Consider the following 23671-nt stretch of genomic DNA (forward strand, 5'->3'; position numbering starts at 1 on the left):
CATATGACTCATCTAAAACCAAAGAAAAATATGTGCAATTTTTCAAACTTTGGCTCAATTTGATGTTTATTGTCAGAATGATCATGTATTCTACAGGCAATTCCTCGAGCTTTCACTGCTAGGCTTTTCCTTTTAATTTTCCCAAAAAATCTGATAACTGAAATAATTTCTCCTATAATCTCCCCAACTGAAAATGTTTTTCTTTTTCCTGAGAGTGAGAATAAAGGTGGCCAGAATTATACTCTGCCAACTGCTGAAATCAAACATGTTTTTATCATACATTTAAATCTGATTTCTGGCAACCAATTTCATAAGTTCTTTTTCTAATATTGAGAAGAAACTTATCAAATTCACTCTGTATTTGCTGAAAAAACTTCTTCATATAGTCATCCTCACTATCTTTGTTTCTTTTTTTAATAAGAAAACAGCTTTTTTTACTCAATCACAGAAAATAAAACTGTCATTATTGTAAAATTTGTGGCATATGTTCTCCCATTCTTGTTCTATCTTTTCGTGTTCTAGTTTCTACATCTCTACTCGATTTTGCATCAGTTGTGTATTTCATATGCTTAAATATTTTTCTGTACATTTTTACACTAGAAAGCTAATGATATAGTAACTAAACCACTGTAATGTCTATAAATACATATAAAATACATACACCACATAACATACAACAAATAGTTCCATAAAGTTACCAATCAAAAAAGTACTGCAACTCATACTGTTTACATAAGATATTAAAATAAACACATTAAAATGTTGCATGGGTGAGTAAAATATAATCATTTGATTTAGTTTCAGAAAACCATTTGAATTATTCTGCTGACACCAAATAAATTGGTACTATCTTTCTATAAAATATTAAAAAACAATGCACAGGCCTGACACACACCCACAGTACGATGATATCTCACATGATGCAACAAAAAAGTAAAATGCAGTCTTACCAAAAAATAAAGCATTGCTTAACTGAAAAGCATTTTACACTGCTTTAGTTTTTTAAGTTAAATTTTAATTATTTAAAAGTAAATAAAATTAAAAATTCAGTTTATCAGTTATACTAGCCAGATATCAAGTGCTCACAGCCCCATCCATATAGCCAGTTACTATCATACTGGACAGTGGAGGTCTGTACAATTAAGGCTAAATAAGGTGCTTTTAAAGTGTTATTTTAGAATATTTATTATTAAATATATATTACATTTACATATATTATAAAAATATGTATTATTAAAGTGTTATTTTAGAAGATCTTTTAAAATCTTTTAATGTCTATACATACTCAGGTTGTCTCCCTTGGCCCTCATCCTTTTAGCTCTCAGTACAAAGAAACAAAGTTATTAACTATTACAGGGTTAGGAGGTAACAAATACCAGTTACTCTAATGCTCTAGCACTGTACTTTCTTCAAACTGATTTTCTCTTATTTTTCTAAATGCCTTCTTTTTCTATCATGCAGCCAGAAATCTAAAAACACAGGAAATGTGACTGCCACTGATTTCATGTAATTTCTTTATTTTTACTTATGCAATAAAAACCAAAACATATTAACAAGTCCCAATAAAATCCCCAGGACTGCTACAGGTTCTACTTCCAAAAAATGCATATATTCATTGCTCAGAGATCTTTCTAAGGATCTGAAATATTTTCCCTGAAACTAGTCCTAAGAAGTTGATGGAACATTCACTATAAGGACTTAAAGTGTTCAGTAAATTATTTAGAGAAATAAGGCTCTTTAAAATGTAATTTTATAAAAGATACTGATGGGTACAAAAATATTAAAAAATGATTGTTAATAGGTACACGGCTTCTTTTTGGGGTGATGAAAATATTCTAAAATCAAATAGTGCTGATGACTCTACATTCTATCAACATACTTTAAACTACCGGATTATATATTTTAAATGGTGACTTTTATGATATGTGAATTATATCTCAATAAAGCTGTTATATAAAAGCATTCACAAATGCCTCCTACATTTTTTTTTTCTTTTAAAGACTTTATTTATTTATCAGAGAGAGAGGGGGAGAAAGCAAGCACAGGCAGACAGAGTGGCAGGCAGAGGCAGAGGGAGAAGCAGGCTCCCTGCCGAGCAAGGAGCCCGATGTGGGACTCGATCCCAGGACGCTGGGACCATGACCCGAGCCGAAGGCAGCCGCCCAACCAACCGAGCCACCCAAGCGTCCCTGCCTCCTACATTTTATATGTAAACATTTTATATGTAAACTATTAGTGAAGAAGACAAGGCTTTCTCAGTAATCACATCTCAGATGTCCAATATTCGCTGCTGCATATGTTGAAATAAAACAGACATAAAAAATTCATGTAATTCCTACTACTATTACATATGTATGGAAATGCACACAAAATGATTTATAAGAGAAGACACAAAAAAAGACACAAAAAAGAAAATGTGGGACTTTAACTGCATGTATATTGCTCTAATGTTTTATATCATGTATTCACATGTGACTTGTGTAATGAATAATAAATGTTTTGAAAACATAATAATCTGGTTGATACATGCATTTCTCTTCATTTACACTATCCCTCCCTTCCTGTACACTTTCTACTTGAAATACTTGCCCTAAAATCTAGAATTATACTTTTAACCTGATTACCAAAGACTCTAAAGTCCTAATAACCAAAGACTTTAAATTAGTATGCTTTCTATGCTCCCCAATCAAAACACTTAGAGAGGGTGGGTGCCTGGGTGGGTCAGTTGGGTGAAAACTGCCTTCTGCCTAGGCCATGATCCTGAAATCCCAGGATAGAGTCCCGTATCAGGTTCCCTGCTCAGCAGGGAGTCTGCTTCTCCCTCTGACCCTCCCCCCTCTTCTGCTCTCTCTCTCTTTCTCATTCTCTCTCAAATAAATAAATAAAATCTTTTTTAAAAAATTAGAGAATATAGAAATAATGGAAAATACACATACTGCACTCCTTACCAGATATTGAGTTCTACCTTCTCTGTCAGGTATTTTTGGTATCTCTTGGTAAACCCACCAAACCCATCATCTGGAACAGAATAAGCATTGAGACAGAGTTGTTGAGTGAACCAGTAACATCACTCTCATGGGGAGTAGAGAATCTATCCACCCTCCTTCCTCAAAGAACACTAGACTTGTTCCAATATCCACCCTCACCTATAAAGTCTATCAAAAAGCTAACCTCCAGGTTATATCTGACTGGGTAAGAGCATTTGTGCCAATTCAAGAATGGGCATGTGACATGTTAGGAAGCAGGTTCTTGAAAAGGTGTTCTTGCTTCTTTTTTTTTTTTTTTTTTTTTTTGATTCACAGACCTGTACCCCTGAGGATAAAAATATATGTTTATAAAAAATTAAAAATTAATTAAAAAAAAAAAAAGGTGTTCTTGCTTCTTATGGACGCTATCTCGTCTGAAACCTGCTTGGTACCTGCCATCAGCTTGAGAATTAAGCCACTATGAAGGTCCGCAAAGTAGAGAGCCAAGAGGTAGAAAGAACTTGGGTAACATCAGTAAGCTAATTAATCAACCATCCCCGAAGCCTGTTTAATTATTGAAATTCCTCTTATTTGAGGAAATGCCTTCATTATATTCAAATAAGTTGGAGTTGCTGTTGTTTACAGCCAAATGTATCCATTTGGTGCTCTAAGTTGATCAGAATCACAAATACGGTGAAAATACTCCAATACAGATAATGAGTTGTTTTTGTTTTGTTTTGTTTTTTTAACCAAACTACTCTGCCTAGATTCCAAATATTATTCTAATCATACTTCAGGTTTGGCTGAATGACCATAAGTTGTTTGAGAAACTCAGGTAGGAATCAGCTTGTGAAGGGCAGACAAAAGACAACCACAAGGGACACCTGGATGGCTCAGTCAGTTAAGCCGCTGCCTTCAGCTCAGGTCATGATCCCAGGGTCCTAGGATTGAGTCCTGCATCGGGCTCCTTGTCCAGCAGGGAGCCTACTTTCTCTCTCTGCCTCTGCCTGCGACTCTGCCTGCTTGTGCTCTCTCTCTGACAATTAAAAAAAAATAAAATAAAATAAGACAACCACAAAACAAACTTCCAGAAGTAGAATTTCCAAAAGACATGTAACATTCAATTGCTTTGCTTTATCCCTTATTAGAGGACTAGTGTCAGGAGGGATGCACTATAACATTTGTTTTAGGATTCCAGCATTCTACAAGGCTTCCTAGGTGGTATCCTCCTACTAATGTCTATACTAAGTGGTTCCATTTGGAACCTAAAACAAAATGTTATCGTCCACAAAAGAAAAACATTTGGTAAAGAGACTTCTTTGTTCCAAGCACCTAAAAGGACTTCTATAAACATTAAAGAAAAATAAAAGATTTTAAAAGATTGAAAACATTTTTTCCAAAAACTGAAACACATTGGAAAGCTGGGGCTGAATCAAGTTCCCAAACATCAGAACAGCTGTAATCACAAAATAACTGCAAAGAAAGAAAAAAACATCTAAACAGAAAGTCCAGTTTAATATCCAACCAATCAGCTCCTTTAAAAACCATATTTTGAAAAAAAATAAAAAATAAAAACCATATTTTGGTCAAATCATCATCTTCACAAAAAATAAAAATATGTACAAAATAAAAATATCTACAACACAGTAAAAGACCAGAAAAATAAAGAAGTTTCTTCTTTTTTAACCTTTAAGTTACATCTTTTCTAAGACTGCCAATGGTAAAATTGTGTATACATTAATTCAATATATTTCTGAATATCGATGTTAGCCAAAATTATTGTGGTAATCATTTTGCATTCTATAAAAATATCAAATCATTATGCCATACACCTCAACCTAGTATAAAGTTATATATCAATTATACCTCAATAAAAAATATTTATGGAATGTGAATGATTTATTCAATATTTTTAAATGACTTTAACTTTTACTCAATAATACTAATGTCCTAGATCTGTGCTAAGACCAAAGGGGTACAGATTAATAAGACAATGCCAGGTCTTCCAAAGTTTACAATGTAGTAATCTCCCCATCCCCCACGCCCTCACTCTCACTCTCCACATGCCTGATCTCACATCCGTCACCACCTTCCATCCATATGGTTCAGGCTAAAACACTCAAAAGTCATTCTGAATTCTTCCCTTTCAACACACAATCAATCAGCAAGCCTTATCAGTGTTAGTTACCTCCAACAACATATCCCAGAAGCCTATCACCTCTCACCAACTCCCGACTGCTAAGATCCAGGTCCCTGCCGCCAGCAAATCACTCCTGGACCACAGTCACAGACCCAGTGTCCCTGCTCCACTCTTGCCTCGCCCTCCTGGAGCCTGTTCACCACCCAGCAGACACAGTATTCCTCTAAGGGCCTGAAAAGGACCACATCATTCTCCTGGTCCAGTCCTTCAGCTACTGGAATAAAACTTGTGATCTGACCTATACCTTCCTCTCAAACCCGATGCCCTACATGGGGCCCCTCATGCACTAACCACTAGCCATGCTGGCTTTGTTTCTGGTCTTGAAACAGCCCAAATTTATTGCCATCTCTGCTCCTCCCCCAGGCTGCTGATCTAGGTATTCATACAGCTGTGTTCTCAGTGTTTAGGTCTCCTCACAACTCGTCAGCCCTCCTAGAGTGAGAAACTAGACATTCATGTGCTGGGCATTTTAGCTCACTGTTCTGTTCTATTTATTAAAGTAAACTTTTTGTTGAAATGTAACATAATTACCAAAAAAATGCAGAAACGTTAAGTGTATAGATAAACGAATCTCTCAAAGGAAACACACCAACGTAACTAGCAGACAGATCAAGAAACAGCACCCAGAAGACCTTCCGGATCCTGCTCCGAAGTCACTATCCTCACAATGAAGTAACAGCAATCTTGATTTATAATTTCATAGATTAGCCTTACCTTTTTTTGAAATTTATATAAACAAAATCATGTAGACTCTTTGTCTCCAGCTTTTTTCACACAATGTTATGTTTTTGAGACTCATCCATGTTGTTTAAGCACAGTAAACCTTTACAATACACTGCATTTGACTATTTATTGACAGGTGGACATTTGGGTTATTTCCAGTTTGGGACAACCTCTCATCATGCTGCCAGGAAAATTCCTGTACATGGCTTCTAGTAAATATATGAACATATTTCTACTGGGAATACACTTAATAGAATTGCCACATTGTATCATATTCAGCTCTAGTAATACCACTAGTTTTCCAAAGTGATCATATTGATTTAAAAAACCCAGAACCTTGGGGCGCCTGGGTGGTTCAGTGGGTAAGGCCTCTGCCTTCAGCTCAGGTCATGATCCCAGGGTCCTGGGATCAAGTCCCACATTGGGCTCTCTGCTCAGCAGGGAGCCTGCTTCCCCCTCTCTCTGCCTGCCTCTCTGCCTACTTGTGATCTCTGTCTGTCAAATAAATAAATAAAATCTTTAAAATAAATAAACCAGAATACTGTAAATGAGCTTCAGATAATCCTTGCAAATATTTGACATGATCTGTCTTTTTAATTTTAGTCCTTCTGGTGAATATATCATGGCATCTCATTATGCTTTTAGATTGCATTTCCTAGATGGCTAATGAAGCTGACCATCACTTCATGTTTATTGGCCATTTGGATAACTTATTATGTGAAGTACCTATTCAAGTGTTTGCCCATTTTTAATTTTTTTAAAATCAAATTGTAGTTCTTAATATATTCAGGATACAAATTCTTTTTCAGGCATATGCATTATAAATTTCTCCCCCTTTGTCATTTGCTTTTTCATTCTCTTTACCACATGTTCTGATGAAGAGTTCTTAATTTCACTGCTCTCCAATGTGTCATTTTCCCCTTTACAGTGTTTATTGTTAATTTAAGAAACCTCCACCTACCCTAAGATCATAAAGGCATTCTTCTACATTTTCTTCCAAAGGTTGATTGTTTTTACCTTACAGGTTCGCATTTATAATCACATTAAATTGATTTTTCATATAAAACATGAGTTAGGGGATAACTCTTTTTCCATAAGGATATCATTCTGACCCCACACTGTTATTGAAAATTCCATCCTTTCCCTACCGTATTGATAACATCTTTGTGAAAAACAGTGTCTACTTGTCTTATCCTTGTGCCAACACTACAGTATTAAACTAGAATGCCTTTATATTAAGTCTTGATATCTAATAGTGTAAGTCCTCCAATTTTGATCTTTCACTTCAAGGCTGCTTTGGTAATTCATATCCCTTCGGATTTTCACATCAATTTTACAAACGGTTTCCATCAAAACAACCAAACAAACAACAAAACTTGTTAGAATTTTTAATGAAACTGCATCTTTTGAAGTCTACTGACTTATGCTTTATGTATATGGTTAATTGTGGTAAACATCCCATGGGCATTTGATCAACTGTCATAGGATAGTATTCTATGTATGTCAGTTAGGGCATGTCTATTAATTACATTGACCAGATTACTTCTTTGCCTTTCCAGTTTTATCTTCTTGCTTATGCTCTTAGCAGTTGAGTCAGATATGTTTAAGTCTCCCATTAGGATTGTGTTTGTCTATGTCTTTTGCTAGTTCTTTCAGTTTTTGCTTTCCCATTTGATTATATATATGTTATATATATTATATACATATAACACATATACATACATATATATATATATATATATATATATATATCTTTTAGTATACTAACCCTCTTCGTTTCTAGTAATGTTCACTTCCTTAAAGTCTACTTGTCAAATACTAGTGAAGTTACATCTGATTTCTTTTCATACGCATGATATATCTTTTTTCATGTTTTTATTTTCAGGCTTTCTGTGTCTTTATATTTTAAAATTGTCCATTAGGAATATCACGTTGGTTTTTGCATTCAATCCATTAATCATTATTAATTCTCTTAATTGAAGTATTTAGTCCATTTAAATTTAACATAATTATTGATCTAGTTGGATTGATAGCTACCATATTAGTATTTACTTTCTATATGACCCAATTGTTTCTTTTTTCTCACTACTTGCCTGATTTCTGCATTAAGAGAATTCTTTTATTATCCAATTTTTTTCCTTTAATTTAGTTAAATAATCTTTTACTATTATTTTAGAAAATTTAGTTAAATCTACTTGATGATGCCAGAACTTTGTAACTCTTAAATTCTGTTTCCCTTTGCCTTTCAATTTTTTTTCTTATCATTATATAAACTGTACATATTTTTAAACCCCTAAAATATTATAATTGTTTAGTATCACCAACATTTATATTTATTCACCCAAATATTTACCCTCTGTTGCTATTTACTCTATTCTGCATTTCTATGCTTCCATCAGAATTCATTTTCTAGGATTTCTTTGGTGTGGCTAAGTTGGGTTTTGCCTATCTGAATACATCTTTATTTGCCTTTAATTTTTTGACAAAAACTACTTATTAAGAAAATCAAATTTGGAAATCAAAACTATTTATTAAGCAAATCAAATTTGGAAGGTCTTAAATTTATGAAGGAAAAAACTTCAAATCCTTTATAATATACATTAGTTTTACTCTAACAGAGAAATTTATACACACTTTTAAGATTTAGAGCTATTTTCTTTCCTTTTCCATGAAAGAAAAACACAATTTAAAAATAAACAGGAAGAAATTTACAACAGAAAATGTCAATTCTAAAAATCTTACACAATTTGGATGATTCTTCATCAAGTGGCAGAACTCGTCATCATTAGAAAAAAATTTATTTTAAAGGTACCATGATAAATTTAATTAGGCATGCCCAAAGACAAGTCATGTTGTCTAAATACCCACTTAATGCCACTTCTTTTCAAATTTGCAGTTGCCCATCCTCTCTCCCTTTTTTTAACATTAAATACTTGAACACCTCAAAATTAGCCTTTCCCTGTTTACTATAATTCCATTTCATTGGATTTTTTTTTTAATTTAGCAAAGTGATAATGTATAGGTATATACATTATATAGGATAGGATATAGGGTATAGGATATAGGGTGATAATGCCAAATGTCCATATTTATATAGAGACATAGAATATGCTCCTAGCCCTTTGGAGAAAAGTAGAAGTCAAGGATTTTTAAGCACAAGGATGAACACTCTCTAGATTTCAGGAGAGCAAACAGAGAAAATTTTCTTCTTTCCCACAGCGCATGATATGTTATTTCCACACCAATGCATTCACATTTTTGAGACAAAAAAGGATAACAAGTAACTTGGATCAGAAATGGATAGACACTTTTTCCCGTTATATTTTGCTCAAGATAGTTTCCCATAAGTAGAGAGTCATATCATAAAGAGAAGAAAAACATTTTAAAAAAATCATTAAAACAAAGCAATCGAACACAAAAGCAAAAAATACAGAAGGTGGTAACTTGCTCTCAGAAAATATAAAATTTTGAGAAATAAAAGGAAGGCTGGAATCTATTAGTATTCTGTTAACCCACTTCCGGTCTTCCTATTTAGTATTTCTCGTTCTTCCACATCATCACCATTTTCACCTCCTTCTCCCTTTATCCTCATCCCCTTCATCATCAATATGTTACAAGTTTTATTTATTATTATGAAAATCAGCTTCTTCTCCTTCCCTTCCTCTATCATCCATATAAGAAGTTAAACTGTTCTTTAATAATTGTCCTTTAATCTGACCAAATAGCACTTTTTATGAAGTCTCCTAATTCACCTGCTCCTGCATCCAAATCACTGGTGAACAAGGTGAAGAAAGTTGGAGATTTTTCATTGTACCTCTTCAAAAAAACTTTATTTTGTATCTGACATGAATATTTCATCAAGTACTTCCTAGATTCCCATTTGATTTCAGTCAACACTGAAAATGGATCCCCACTCTTACTGAGATGAATGTATTTTAAAGTAAAGATTTTCAGCAAAATTTTTTTTAAAAATTTATGATTCAAAATCTTCAAATTCTGTCACTTCAGTTTTCAGAAATAGTTCAGTATCTCTTTCTTCTTCTCCCTGAGCAAGGTAGTCATTTGCACACAGTTGACACACATTACCCCAAAATTTGGGATTTGGGAAATCAGTTATGGCCTCTTGTTAACTGTCTGCAAAGTTTGTTACACTTTTGTTTTACTTTGAAAGTTTTCTCACTGGTTTGTTTATAAAGTCTATTTCAATTTACACATCTGTGTATATAAATGCCTCCTATTGTTTTTTCCCTCTCTTCAGTGAGTCTAGAGTGGCAAATTTTTCCCCTGGCCAGGAGTTGGAAGTGGTCTTGGGTTGCTCATTTGAAGAGAGGGTAAAGACTTAAGGTTAGGACTAATGGTGTGAGAGAAATCCAAAACACCAGTCACATAGGGAGATGTTTATATTTGAAGATGCTCAAATAACTATGCCTTCACTTTTTAATATTTTTGCTGGGTATATAATTCTAGATTGGCAACTATTTTCTATCACCCTAAAGATATTATATAGTTGTTGATCATATTTATCATCATACTATCTTTTCTGTCAAAAAATCACCTTTTGGTTTATTTATTGGTGTTTCGAAGGTAAGTTCTCTGTCTCTCTCTCTCTTTTTTTTTTCCTGGCTGCCTTTAAGATTGTCTTAGTTTTCAACAGTTTTACTAAGATACATCTGGGTAGATTGTTTTTAGTTTTTGCTTTTTTTCTCTGATGCTGCTTAAGACTAACAGAGCTTCTTCAGATAAGGTTTTTAAAGAGTTCTAGAAAATTCTCAGCCGTTATCTCATCAAATTTGCTTCTGTCCCATTTTCTTCCTATTGCCCTTCAAATGCTAAAAAGTCGTAACATTACAGATATATTAGATATGTTCACTGTCTCATGTATTTATTTTTAGTCCCTGTGCTTCCTTTTCATTATTTTCTATTGACTTTTTTTTCTCATTAAACCTATCATTTGCTCTGTCATATCTAATATCTAATTCAATTACTGAGTTCTCAGCTTCAGTTATTATATTTTTTCTCTCTTAGAATGTCCACTTGACATCTATACATCTTAATTTTTTTGGCAAAATTCCCCATCTCGTTATTTCATCTGTTTCATCTTTCCTTCGTTTGCTAGAACATATCAGTCATGATCATTTTGAAGGCCTCATTTGCTAATTTTAATCAATATCTGAATACAATATCTGAAATGTGTTAAGTCAGTTTCCATGGTCCAGCTTTTCTTTCAGATTTAGTCATATGATCCTATCTCTTAGCATCAAGTCATTTTTTTAAAAGATTTATTTATTTTAGACAGAGAAAGAGAGAGCAGGGCGAGAGGCAAAGGGAGGGGGAGAGAATCTCAAGCAGACTGTGCTGAGCTTGGAGCCCAACGCAGGGCTCAATCTCATGACCTCAGGTCATGACCTGAGCTGAAACCAAGAGTCAGATTGGCCTCACGTGTGCCTAAGCCACCCAGGCACCCCTCTTAGCACTGAGTCATTTTTAATTAAGTGCTGGATGCTGTATATTAAGAAACTTTGGAGAATCCAGGTAATATGTTTCTCCAGAGTAGGTCTACTCTGACTTCTGCCAGGCAGAGTAGAAAGCATTCATCACAAACTAATTAGGGAGTGAGCTCACTGGAGGCTGGGTTGCAGGTGTGGCGGGCTTTAGCCATTCTCAGTCAAGGACATTCCTACAACACAGAACTGCAGTGCTTCCAACTGAAAGCGCTGTGCAGAGAGCCCCTCCTCAGCAACATGAAATTGCAGGACACTCCACTTCTTGGAGGGCGAGAATTCTACCACTAAACCACCAAGGCACCGATACATTCCACTTTTTGAAAGTGTGTGACTGAACTTTAGCATTCTGCTGTGCAGTTTCATAATTCTGCAAATGTCTTGAAGGGGAATCAGCAATGTTTTTAGTTCCTTTAGAGCTCTAATCTCTACCTGTTCATCTATGCTCAAACAACTCAGCTCTACATGGGCTGAAATCAGATGTTCAGACTCTTGTTTATAATCCAGAATCCAATATCCCAAGTGAAAAGAGGCTGCAGGTTGTCATTTTACCTCTCCACATTTTCCCTCTAGAACCTTAGACATTCTGGTATTCCCTGCTACAACAGCTCTGATATTATGCAAATCACCTTTGTATTGAATCTGTCTTCATAGATCTCAGCAGTAATATTGATGTGTTCAAGTTCCTATCTGACATGCATTTTCTTGCCCTATTTTCTTTATATCATTTCATTTCTTCATATCATATTACATATTAAGGATGTTTTATGTCTAACTTTCCCTACTAAAACACAAGTCCCAAGAGAACAAGGGCTTTACTGAATCCTCTGGGTAAAATCAGGCTAAATATTGACTGACCCTGGTATTCTTACTTACGCTATCATGCTTCACTTATCATGACTACTTTTGTCATGTAAAGACAATGCCAGGGCGCCTGGGTGGCTCAGTGGGTTAAGGCCTCTGTCTTCAGCTTAGGTCATGATCCCAGGGACCTGGATCAAGCCCCGAGTCCGGCTCTCTGCTGGGCGGGGAGCCTGCTTCCCCATGTCTCTCTCTGCTTGCCTCTCTGCCTACTTGTGGTCTGTCAAATAAACAGATAAAATCTTAAAAAAAAAAAAAAAAAAAAAGACAATGCCCATTTTTTCTCTGTAAATATTCTAAATGTCCTTATTGTTTTTCAGTATGAGAGAAGAAAAAAACGAATTCTACATTTACATATTCTTAGTCAAAAACTCTTACTCCCCTCTCTTCATGTTTCCTTACTTTCTCCTCTATAAGAGAGAGAAATTGGGAGCTATATTTTCTCGGGTTTCTCCATGGTTCCTTGCCTTCATTTGACTGTTGAGACCCTGATGGTCATTCCTCTCTCTGTCTGACTCCCTGCTGTAGTAAGGAGACCTACCCTCAGTCTCAGGATGTGCCTTCTACAGCAGGCTGCAGACCTGTCTGTCTCTATCCAGGCTCTCTCTCTGGTCTCCCACATTCTGACTCTGCTACAAACAAAGCCTGGGAGTCAGGCCACACTTCTCATCTCAGTCGAAGGGCAAATATATTCAGAACCTACTCTGCAGGCCCCTCTTGCCTGCAAAGACCAGGATTTAAGAAGCAGAATACAAAGTCCCCACTCTGACCATGGGTTCCAGTCATATTCTCCAATCCAGGTCTTCTGGAGCCAAGAACTTAGAAGTTACTCAATGCTCAGTAATGAGGTAGATATTTTAATCTTCAACTGGCTCCTATCTATTCTTCCTTGGCTAGAACCAAAGAGAAACAGAAGGGTTATTAATTAGGACACATCGCCAGTGTGTAAGGTCTGGGGGTTGGGAAAGAAGTTCCCCCAAAAAAACCATATTTAAAGAGCAATCACTGAAGGGGCCCCAGTTCACCTGGTATATACATTTATTTTGAAATAATAATTTACTCTAACTGTAGGACATTAACAATTCTTATAAACACAAATCTTGTCATCATATTTCCCTAGCTGAAAGCATGTTATTTACCCAGAGATACAAAACCTTTTCTACTGACAAAAATAAATAAATAAATAAATAAATAAATAAAATAAATAAAACTACAATTATTTGATATTTTGCATTTTGTAATATACAGCTACCAAGCAGAATGTAATGACTAATAGCCCTGGTAATTCCGCTAGGCCCAGATGTAAAAAATGTAGTTTTCCTCATCAATCCTCAAGGCAATAGATTTAGAAAAGTAAACAAATGTAAAATTTTTTAAATGTCATTAAGTCACAATCATACAAGTAAAGCTGATTCCTCTCATACATGCACCCTACAATGTGTTACTTCTGGAATCCTTACAAAACCACAAGCTCCTTAAGAGTAGGAGCACAGACTTTTCAAAAAGCAAAGTTTAAGTCTTGTGTTGCTTGTCTCCTTAACGCAGAGAGATTACTTTTCTACCAAATTGTAGACACGTTTCTTCTAAGGCTTAATAGCAAGAAATCAACCCGTATCTAAGTCAGAGAGATTTTATATTTTCCTATAAAAACATCACCCAGAATTTAGATATTTTACTTGACTCTCCAGGTTTTACCTGGTTCTCTGGGATTCTGCATGTTGAGTTCTTAACTAGCTAACCGCAAGACCAATTTGTCCAGACGCCCATCCTCTGTATGACTACCCATCAGTAGTACTAAACTGTAGCACGTTTTCTGGCTCAACCTGCATCAGATCACACCACTGAGTACCCAACTACACCTGCTGAAATGTTCAAAGACTGAGAGGAACATGCACCCAGCATGAGTAGGAGAAGGGGGATGGGACTGAGTCCTTTGTGATCTCACAATAGATGCAAAGTATAGGAACAAATGACTCCACCGGAAATAGCAGGAGGACACCGAGTTTTGAGAACTTACCAAACCAGTTTCTAGACAAAAACTTCCTATAGGCAATACAAAGGGATGCCTTGGAAAAGGAAAGGAAGACCCACTGAAAACAGAAGGTAGGTGTTTGTGGAGGATTCAAGCAAACACTGGATTCACCAGCAGCCACTCTGGAATACCTGAATAATAGGCAGGTGAGGAAAAAGTACAATCTGTATTGTATTCTACAAAATTTAAAGGTATGTATGTGCAGGAAGCATAATAACCCAGAGCCTAAAGAGGAAGTATTTGCACTATGCCTTGAAATACTGAAGAAGGTATTATAGAAAAAGAGCTCTTAGAGATTACAAAACAAAGGATGATTGAGTTTTAGCCACAATACATGAATGGATTTTGGTCTTAGAGCAAGTTTGAGCAGGTACAGACTGGAAGGAAATATACTGCAAGCTCCAAATGACCTGGAAAGAAGTAGACGAAAAGACTTTCTACAGAATAGAATGCAATACAGACACCTGGGCTCGTGCCACTATATGATCCAAGGGAAGGAAGTATTTACTATCAGGCACTGGTTTCCAACCTCAAGCTCTGTGATTGCCCTCAGGCCCAAGAAAGAAAGAAATCTTCTATCAATGCACTTAATTCTAAATGAAAAGCAAAAATCTGAGGTTACCAACAAGCCTTAAGGACAGATGAGACTGAGTCTCTTCAGACCTGAATTTCAAATTCTGGTGGCCAACACAGAACGAGGCTGAGGTGCTGGTGAATTCTCTGAAGCAGTGGGCATCAATAAATTTCCAACCTGTACTTTTGGAGGAAGAGAAGGAGGTTGCAGCAGACAGTATCAACTGATCCCATTCGATCCCTTTATATCCACAGGGGCTCGCATACACATGTAGGCTCATTCCTAACCGGGCCTTCCAAGTTTTTTGGCATGAAATGGCCACCTAAGGGTTCCTGGCCTTCTCCACCAGAACTGCTGGCCATAAGCCAAGTGTAAAGAGAGACTGAGAAAGGGCTATGCTACATGCTCTTTCACATGACACCATTTTCTAGACTGTCCTAAGGATCTGGTTCATGTCCCATAACCACACTAGACAAGATTAACTACTGGCTGGAGAAGGACAACCTGTCTGAGAACACCAGGCGGTTCACTTTGTAGCTATCTGCCAAATTAGAAATGACTTAAATAACCAGTCCCAAAGCACCCATCGGAGAGGGTAAGCTCACTACTTCCCTCTGAAAAGACTCAAATGGCTCCATGAAGGGAAAACTGAAGAAGGAGCAGTTATTCTCCTTTCTCTCTGCTCCTTCTGAGTCTGGCACCTCCAAAGCCAAACAACAACAATGGACTTCACTTGAAAAATCAAGGCTGAGAAGCAACTCATTCGGTTAACTTAAAAGTAATAGTATTAAGGCTAGGAATTCAAAAGATGTTAATTGTTTTTTAAATATTCCCCCCAGAAGGCAAACTACTGAGAGGTTTTCCCTTGTCCTGCCCCCAAACCCACCCGCTCCCCACCCCCTCACCCCCCACCCCCAAAGCCGCCAGAAGCAGAGCAAAGACTGGCTGACTATCTAAACTGAAAACCAGACTAGGAAGAGAAAGAACTAGAGGAAGGAGTAGAAGGCCATGTGAACTAAGGGGTTAAAAGGATCAAAGGTCTTAGGTGAAAAGAACAGGCTCACCAGGGGAGACTCTTATCAATACTCTTCTGAGTTGCATAAGAAGTACAAATATTACTTATTCAAAATCCGGACATTAAATAGCAAGTAAAATAAAACAGAGACGAGCAATCACTAAGTGAATGTAACATTACCTGAACCTACAATGTATAAAATCAATAGTTCTTTGGGCAGCAGAGTGAGAGGACAGGGGTAGGGGTGTGTGAAAACAAGTACTAATGTAAAATCATTAACGGCCCAGGAGAAGGGTGATCCGCTGCTGCACTGTCAGCTACGGACCAGTTCACAAACAGCCTGCCTGCATTTTCTATAGGCAAGGATTTCTTTCAAAATAAAAATTACAATCATTATCTGCTTCACAATTCATAACCAGCTGTGCAAAACATGAACTCATCACACTAAAATTTTCAGAACAAACCTCAAAAGCCATTAACAACCTCTTAAATAACTGCTATTGGTATGTTTATGACTTATTTAGGCAATCTTTTTGTCACATAGATTTGATTTCTGAAAACCTTCACAATAAAAAAAAAAATTTACTGAAAAAATTAAGACCTTATAGAAAAATAGTGAAAGACGCCAAAAATATGTTTATATTTATAAAATAAACAACTAAAACAGCTTGTTAAATCAGGCAAATCAAAAACATTTTCCACTTCTAGTGAGGACTATAGTATGAATTTCCATTTTCCATCACCCGCACTGTAGAAATCTTTCAAGAATCTCTTCCTCAAGCACCGTTCCCCACCACCAGCAGTTTTAGCAATATGGATGATGATTAAAAATGTATTTTGTTTGCAGGTAATACACTACGATGGCTTTCTGAGTCAAACTGGCTAGGCTATAGTAACCAGTTATTTATCAACTATTACACTAATTGTAGCTGTAAAGGTTTTCTGCAAATGTGGTTAAGACCTACAATCAGTTGACTGTAAGTAAAGGAGATTACCACCAATGCTGCATATGGTGGGCCCTCATCCAATCAAAGGCCTTAATTGTCAACTGAGACCTGCCTCAAGACTGCAAAGTCAACTCCTATCTGAATTTCCAGCCTGAAAACCTGCCCTATAGATTCCAACTTGCTACCCCAAAAATCGTGTGAGCCAATTCTTTGAAAAAAAAACCTATATCTATATCTATATATCTCCAACCTATTGGTTCTGTTGCTCTGCAGACTCAAAGTGACAAATACACATTCAGAGACTTTTTTTAATTTTATTTTATTTGTGTGTGTGTGTGTTCCAAAATTCATTGTTTATGTACTACACCCTGTGAACCATGCAATACATTCCCTCCTTAATACCCACCACCAGGCTCACCCATTCTCCCTCTCCCCTCCAAAACCCTCCATTCCTCTCTCAGACTCCATAGTCTCTCATGGTTTGTCTCCCCCTCAGATTTCCCCCAACTCACTTCTCCTCTCCATCTCCCAAAGTCCTCCATGTTATTCCTTATGCGCCACAAGTAAGTGAAACCATATGATAATTGACTCTCTGCTTGACTTATTTCACTTTTTATGTGTAAGCCTCTACCTCTTGATTCTATCCCTTTCTGATTTACTGATCCTACTTCTCAGCCCTACCCTACTCATGGAACCCACCAAATACAGTTCTTGGAAATTAGTTTTTTCCAAGTGTTTGCTTCAACAATCTCTATACCTTTACTTCTCTATTTCTCTCCCTCAGGCCCTTCTTTTTCTAATGACTAGAAAAGAACTGCAACAAATATACTTGGCATAAACTAAGATGAAAATTCTTATACAGATGTACATTTGCATATACAGATCCCTGCATTAGGGAAATTTCAGATTGCAAAAGACTATCCACAAAATCACAGTTCTTGAAATATAGTGGTGTTTTCATTCCAACACAGAGCTCAGAACTGTTTCTAAGAAATCAGAATTACAACTGGGAAATAAAAGTTAAAGGAAAGGTATAATTTCATTTACAGAAATTAAATTCTTAATCCAGTCCAAGAACATGCTTATTTTATAATCCAAACATCCTTATGCATGAAAACTCCTTTTTCAATGATAAACTGTAAACTTCAGAGTTCTAGAAGAATTGTCTAGTAAGATATTTCAACAGTATTTTTTCAATGCTAAACTTTAAAGTTACTCGGGTCCCTTAAAAGTGAAACATTCCAGCATTTAAGTAGTCAACTGGAATCAATACCTATTAATTTAGCCTTGTAAATGCACTGAATAGTATAAAGAAAAACATTAAATTTTAAAATAACAAGGTCATCCTTACCTCCCACATCAACCTGTAATCCATATTTTCATCCAAGTCTTCAGGCATTCTCTTCTCTCCAGCGAAGGGTCCAAACTTCTCACCCTGAGTAGTGATGATTACATTGAAAAGGGATTAGTGCAATAATCAAGTTACTAAAATAAACTTGTTTTTTTCCTCCAAATCTGCATGCCCAATGAGTGAGATACATTTAAAGTATTACCTAATTTATACAACACAAAATATTTACATATTAAAATCCAACTTAATCTGTTTTTAGCTTAAGAGCCTGAATCCACAATACAGGAGCCAACATAAAAGGGTTAAATTGTATAACATTCAAATTATGACAAGGCCTCTGGCAAGTGGTCTTAAAATGACAAGCACTGAGTTTTGTCTGACTTGAGAGACAAGCCCACCAGGCAGAAAATCACCTGGTTTCCATAAAAATCACAAATTCATCCCAATTATGAACAAGAAAGAAGTAGGCTTGCCATTCTCAGAGGAAGATTGTTCATAAATAAAGTTAAAATTCCCCTGTCAATCTTTCCAACAGCCAAGGCAGCACACTGGAAACCAGAGGTTCTCAAAAGGCAGGCTTTAGAGCCCACCTGGCAAGAGAATCAACATGGACACTTATTTCAAATTCAGAATCCTGGGCTTATTAGAATAAGAATCGCTCAGAGTGGGGCATGGGGAGCAGCGTTTTCACAGGTTCCCAGGTGAGAAGCACAGGGGCTGGCTCCTGCAGTTGCTTGTGAGGAGGGTTCCAAGGCAAGAGACATTGTATTCTCAACAAAGGCAACCAAAGCAGAGTTTGTAGAGACACGGAGTGGGGCTGGGTTTGTCCAGCCACACCTTCTGCAAAATGTGTGCAGAGAACACTGAGCCACGTGTGCCTTCCTGAGAGACCTCCAAGCCCGCCTGTGCCAGTCTTCAGTGGAACCCTTCCCTTCCTAAGACAAAGAAAACTCCAATTAAATCTCCAGGGTGGGGCACCTGGGTGGCTCAGTTGGTTAAAGCTTCTGCCTTTGGTTCAGGTTATGATCCCAGGGTCCTGGGATCAAGCCCCACATCGGGCTCTCTGTTTAGCAGGGAACCTGCTTCCTCCTCTCTCTCGCTCTCTCTCTGCCTGCCTCTCTGCCTACTTGTGATCTGTGTCAAATAAATAAATAAATAATCTTAAAAAAAAAAAAATCTCCGGGGAACTTGATAAACACTGTTGGAGGGAAAAGCAACCACCAACCAAAGCAATGCTTTCAGGAATAGAAATTACTTAATGAACAACAGATAACCCAACTCCTGGAAATAGTAACATGTTAAAGCTTAAAGGAATTACAGCTAACTAACCCAGCCCTTCATTCTACAACTAAAGACAAGAGGTCCTGAGAAGCTATCAAAATGGTAGCACCCAGAAGACACATTCTTTAATTTAGGGATAAAAAATAGCTACAAATATTCCTCAAATCAAGATTATAATCCTAATATAACCCAGGCACAAGCACATCAAAGAAACAAGAAGACTGCTATTTATAGTAACATGGAGTTATTGATACAAAGTTTAGCAAGCAAATTTCAGAGGCTGAAAGCCAGCTCTGCTTCTTCCACTCTTCCTGCCTCACTAACCACTTCATGCTAAGACTAAGCACTAGGCATCAATTCTCAAGCAGCTACCATGGCCCCAAAGATGCTTTCCTTTTAAAAGTAGTCATTTTTCACCTCAACATGAGACCTTATCAGTATTTAATGGCAGTTAAGAAAAGCTGTGTAAGTAATTGAAGAAATGATGCGCCTATGTTGCTCAGTCCGTTAAGCATCTGACTCCCCATTTAGGCTCGGGTCACATTCTCTGGGTCGTGAGATAGGGTCCTGTGTCAGGCTCTGCACTCCTGGGTCGTGAGATAGGGTCCTGTGTCAGGCTCTGCACTTCTTTCTCCCTCTCTCTATCCCCCTATGTTTGCACCCCCACCTCGTACATAGGCACACTTGTGTGGGCTCAAGTGCTCTCTCAATCAATCAATAAAATCTTAAAAAAAAAAAAAGAAAAGAAATGAAAGAATAGGGGAAGGGAATTAATACATTTAATACAATTAATACATAATACTTGAACTACTATGGGTCACACTCCAAATAACACTATGTGGGAATTTCCCCATTTAACAGTGAAGGACATGGAGAATCAAACAGTTTAAGTAACCTGCTTGATAAGATCAACCACCGAGCAAAGATCAGAGAAAAGCTTAGAACCACTGGTTTATTCTGCTCAGGCACTGTCTGCTTCACCACACCACCACTCAAAACCCTCACAATAATTGGATGACCCAATCCCCAGGCAGCTCACCCCTCTCTTCTTACTTTCCATTAACTACAACCTTTAACAACTACATGGGCCATCCTTACCTTGCTCATAGTAGTCACTCGATACATGGACTCTTGTACTGAGTGACGAAACTGACGGATTGCTGTTAAAGCCAATTTGGGGGGCGCCTGGGTGGCTCAGTGGGTTAAAGCCTCTGCCTTCGGCTCAGGTTATGATCCCAGGGTCCTGGGATCGAGCCCCGCATTGGGCTCTCTGCTCTACAGGGGGCCTGCTTTCTCCTCTCTCTCTGCCTGCCTCTCTGCCTACTTGTGATCTCTCTCTGTCAAATAAATAAATAAAGTCTTTTAAATAAATAAATAAATAGCCAACATGGAAGACAGACCAAAAAATAAGGTGTGTTTTTGGTTATAAATTTGAGGATTTGGTATTAATGCAGGTAGTTCACCTTTTCACTACACCTAACCACATATTTAGTGTTTATCAATCATTACAGAAGATAATAATCTAAGTACACACTTTCTAATGCAACTGATCTACCCATGCCAGTCAGTTTCTCCCTGCAGTACACATTGGGAAGGGAAAAAAAAAAATCAAGTCAGCAGTGTTCAAAGGACTGAAGAGGAGGGATGGGAACCCAAATAAGTGCACTGGAATCAGTTAAAAAGACTGCTTGGTTGCGTTCTAGGAAGATTATTAAAAGAATTACAGATCTGAAAATTCAAAATAAGAATCGGGACTCTGATTTTAAAGCCTCACTATTAACAATGAACAAGCACTCTATCCTAAACTCAAAATACCAAACTAGAATAAAATGGCTTTCAACTTTTTTCTTCAACCCACAGTTAAGAAATACATTTTGTATAGCAACTTGGCATAGTCACATGAACACATTGAAACACACAAAACTAAAATATAAATTTTTTGAAACAATACTACTCTTACTCTTCTGGTTATGTTATGCACTTTCACTTCACTTTTTCAAAAATACCAGCTCTGACCCAATAAGTTAACTTCACAACTCATTAATAGCTTGCTATACAGTTTGAGAAACAATGACATAAAAACATACAAAGAAAAAAAAACATACAAAGAGAAGGCAAATTTCTAAGTAGGCCAGTGAGTATATTAGCATGATCTGATCAACTAAACTTGAGTTCCTGTAGCTCCAAGATTACAAAAATGTAAATAGCCAACTCTTAATTATCCTTAGTGCTTACGGTATGAAAAAAGTACAAATAATTAAAACAATTTATATTTGACTTTAGAGGAAAATTTTGTACTTACTGGACCCACTCTCACTCTGAAGATCTCCCTAAGGATCCTACCATGCTATCCACCCCTTTTCTAACTCCTTGTTCATCCTTGTTTCTACTATACAAACAGCACTTTCTTCTAATTGTAATTTTACTGCATATTCTGCTTTATTCACTTACCATTACCCATGTGAAGTCTAACCTAAGAGTAAGCCTCTTCTACTTTAGTGGGCTTCAAATCTGCTTGGGTAACCCACCTGTAAAAGGAAGATTTGGGGTACACACCCCAACTATATGTGATTATGTTTTTTTAGTTGAACCATATGAAATTACCAATATTTGACATTTTCAACCTACAAAATGAAAAATTTTCATATGATTCATTATAATTAAACTATATATACATATGCATTAGCATAACTAACACCAAAAGTGAGGTTTACAACCAATGACAGGAAGAAAACCAGTATATCAAACTATATCTTCTTGAAAATTCAAAAATTTTTGGCTGACATGATTGGTTTTACTCTCTGTGACTAAGCTGTTGAAAATCTATTAGCAGCAGGAAAACTGTCAGTAGTACTGTCTTCTTGCTGTTCATGTATGATTTTAACATTACTGATGTTACCTTCATTGTCAAGAATTTTCCTAGGATTCTTTATGTTAAGGGATCACTCTCTCTAAGGGGTCACTATCTCAAATGCTTACAAGGTCAGGCCCGAGAGCAGCACAGGATCTGTCATCCAACAACAAACATGTAAAGGATGCATTAGGGACGGACTGGGAGGCAAGCTAGAAAGGCAGGACCACTGCAACCAAATATTGCTGTATCACAATGTTGCTAGGAATCTACAAGTATTTTGGAGACACTGACAACTCAAACATGTACACGAAATCACTACTTTTCTAAGTCGGCAATGAATTCCAAGTTGTCAAAACTCTGCAGATCAAAGTATGACCACAAGACAAATTCAACCTGTAGACAGCAAAATGGTCAAGGTAAACTCACATCTCAGATCTGCCCAGTTCCCAGCCTGCAATGGTGCTTCTTTGCTGTTTCTAAACAAGGCAGTTAATGGATCTACCCAATAGGCCGCCCACTGGACTAGACAATAACTTTTAATAAACAAAAGTGTATGATTATACATGAGCCATTTTCTCTCATTTTGTTTAATATTGGTAAGAAGCTGAAAGCAAGATTTACTGCAAAGCTCTCTTTCAGAACAGTGGGAAAAGCACTCGCTGAGGCTTCTAGAGATCTGGACCCTGATTCCTGCTCTGCACAGCTAATCAGCTGTGACACATCAGGATGTCAGGAACTTCTAAGCTTCGGTTTCCTCACCTATAAAAGGTAGGGATTTAGAGTACCTGATTTTTAAGATTCCTTCTAACTCTTAAATACTATTAGAAAGAGCTTCCCCAGTCCCAAATAAAACAATCTGAGAATCAAAGAGAACAAAACAGTAATTGATTGAAACACATCAACACATTAATCTATACCTAACTTCCAGATTTCAAGAAATACAGAAGAGAGAGAAATACATTAAATAAAGTCCTGGGAAAACAATCAGATAAATCCAGATTGAGATACTCTACAATTAGCCTGATCTCCTCAGAAAGCCACTATTATTAAAAAGGGGAAGAGGAAAAGGGAGACAGTTAAGAGATCTGATGGCCAAAACCAAATGTAATCGGTGGTCCCTGATTTGATCTTGGTTCAAAAACCAAACAGCTATAAAAACATTTTGGAGGCAACTAAAGTAATTTGAATATGGGCTGGAATGAGAAGACGTTAGGAAATTACTGTTATTTTTGTTGGATGTTAAAATGATATTATGGCTATTTAGGAGAATGTCCTCATACAGAAATATTGAGGGAAAAAATTATCGTAATGTCTGTAATTTACTTTGAACTGGCTCAGTGAATAAAAAAATATACCTATAAATGAA

General features: G+C 36.7%; 1 protein-coding gene across 1 annotated transcript in view; it reads right to left on the reverse strand.

The window, feature by feature from the left end:
* Window positions 1–23671, reverse strand: part of PRDM5 (PR/SET domain 5) — a 219983-nt gene that overhangs the window by 174939 nt on the left and 21373 nt on the right. The window contains exon 2 of the mRNA XM_059377917.1: window positions 18171–18254. Within this exon, the coding sequence (XP_059233900.1) occupies window positions 18171–18254 (84 nt within the window). The remainder of the gene's footprint in view (window positions 1–18170; window positions 18255–23671) is intronic.

The sequence above is a fragment of the Mustela nigripes genome, chromosome 1 (assembly GCF_022355385.1).
Source record: "Mustela nigripes isolate SB6536 chromosome 1, MUSNIG.SB6536, whole genome shotgun sequence".
Lineage (NCBI taxonomy): Eukaryota > Metazoa > Chordata > Mammalia > Carnivora > Mustelidae > Mustela > Mustela nigripes.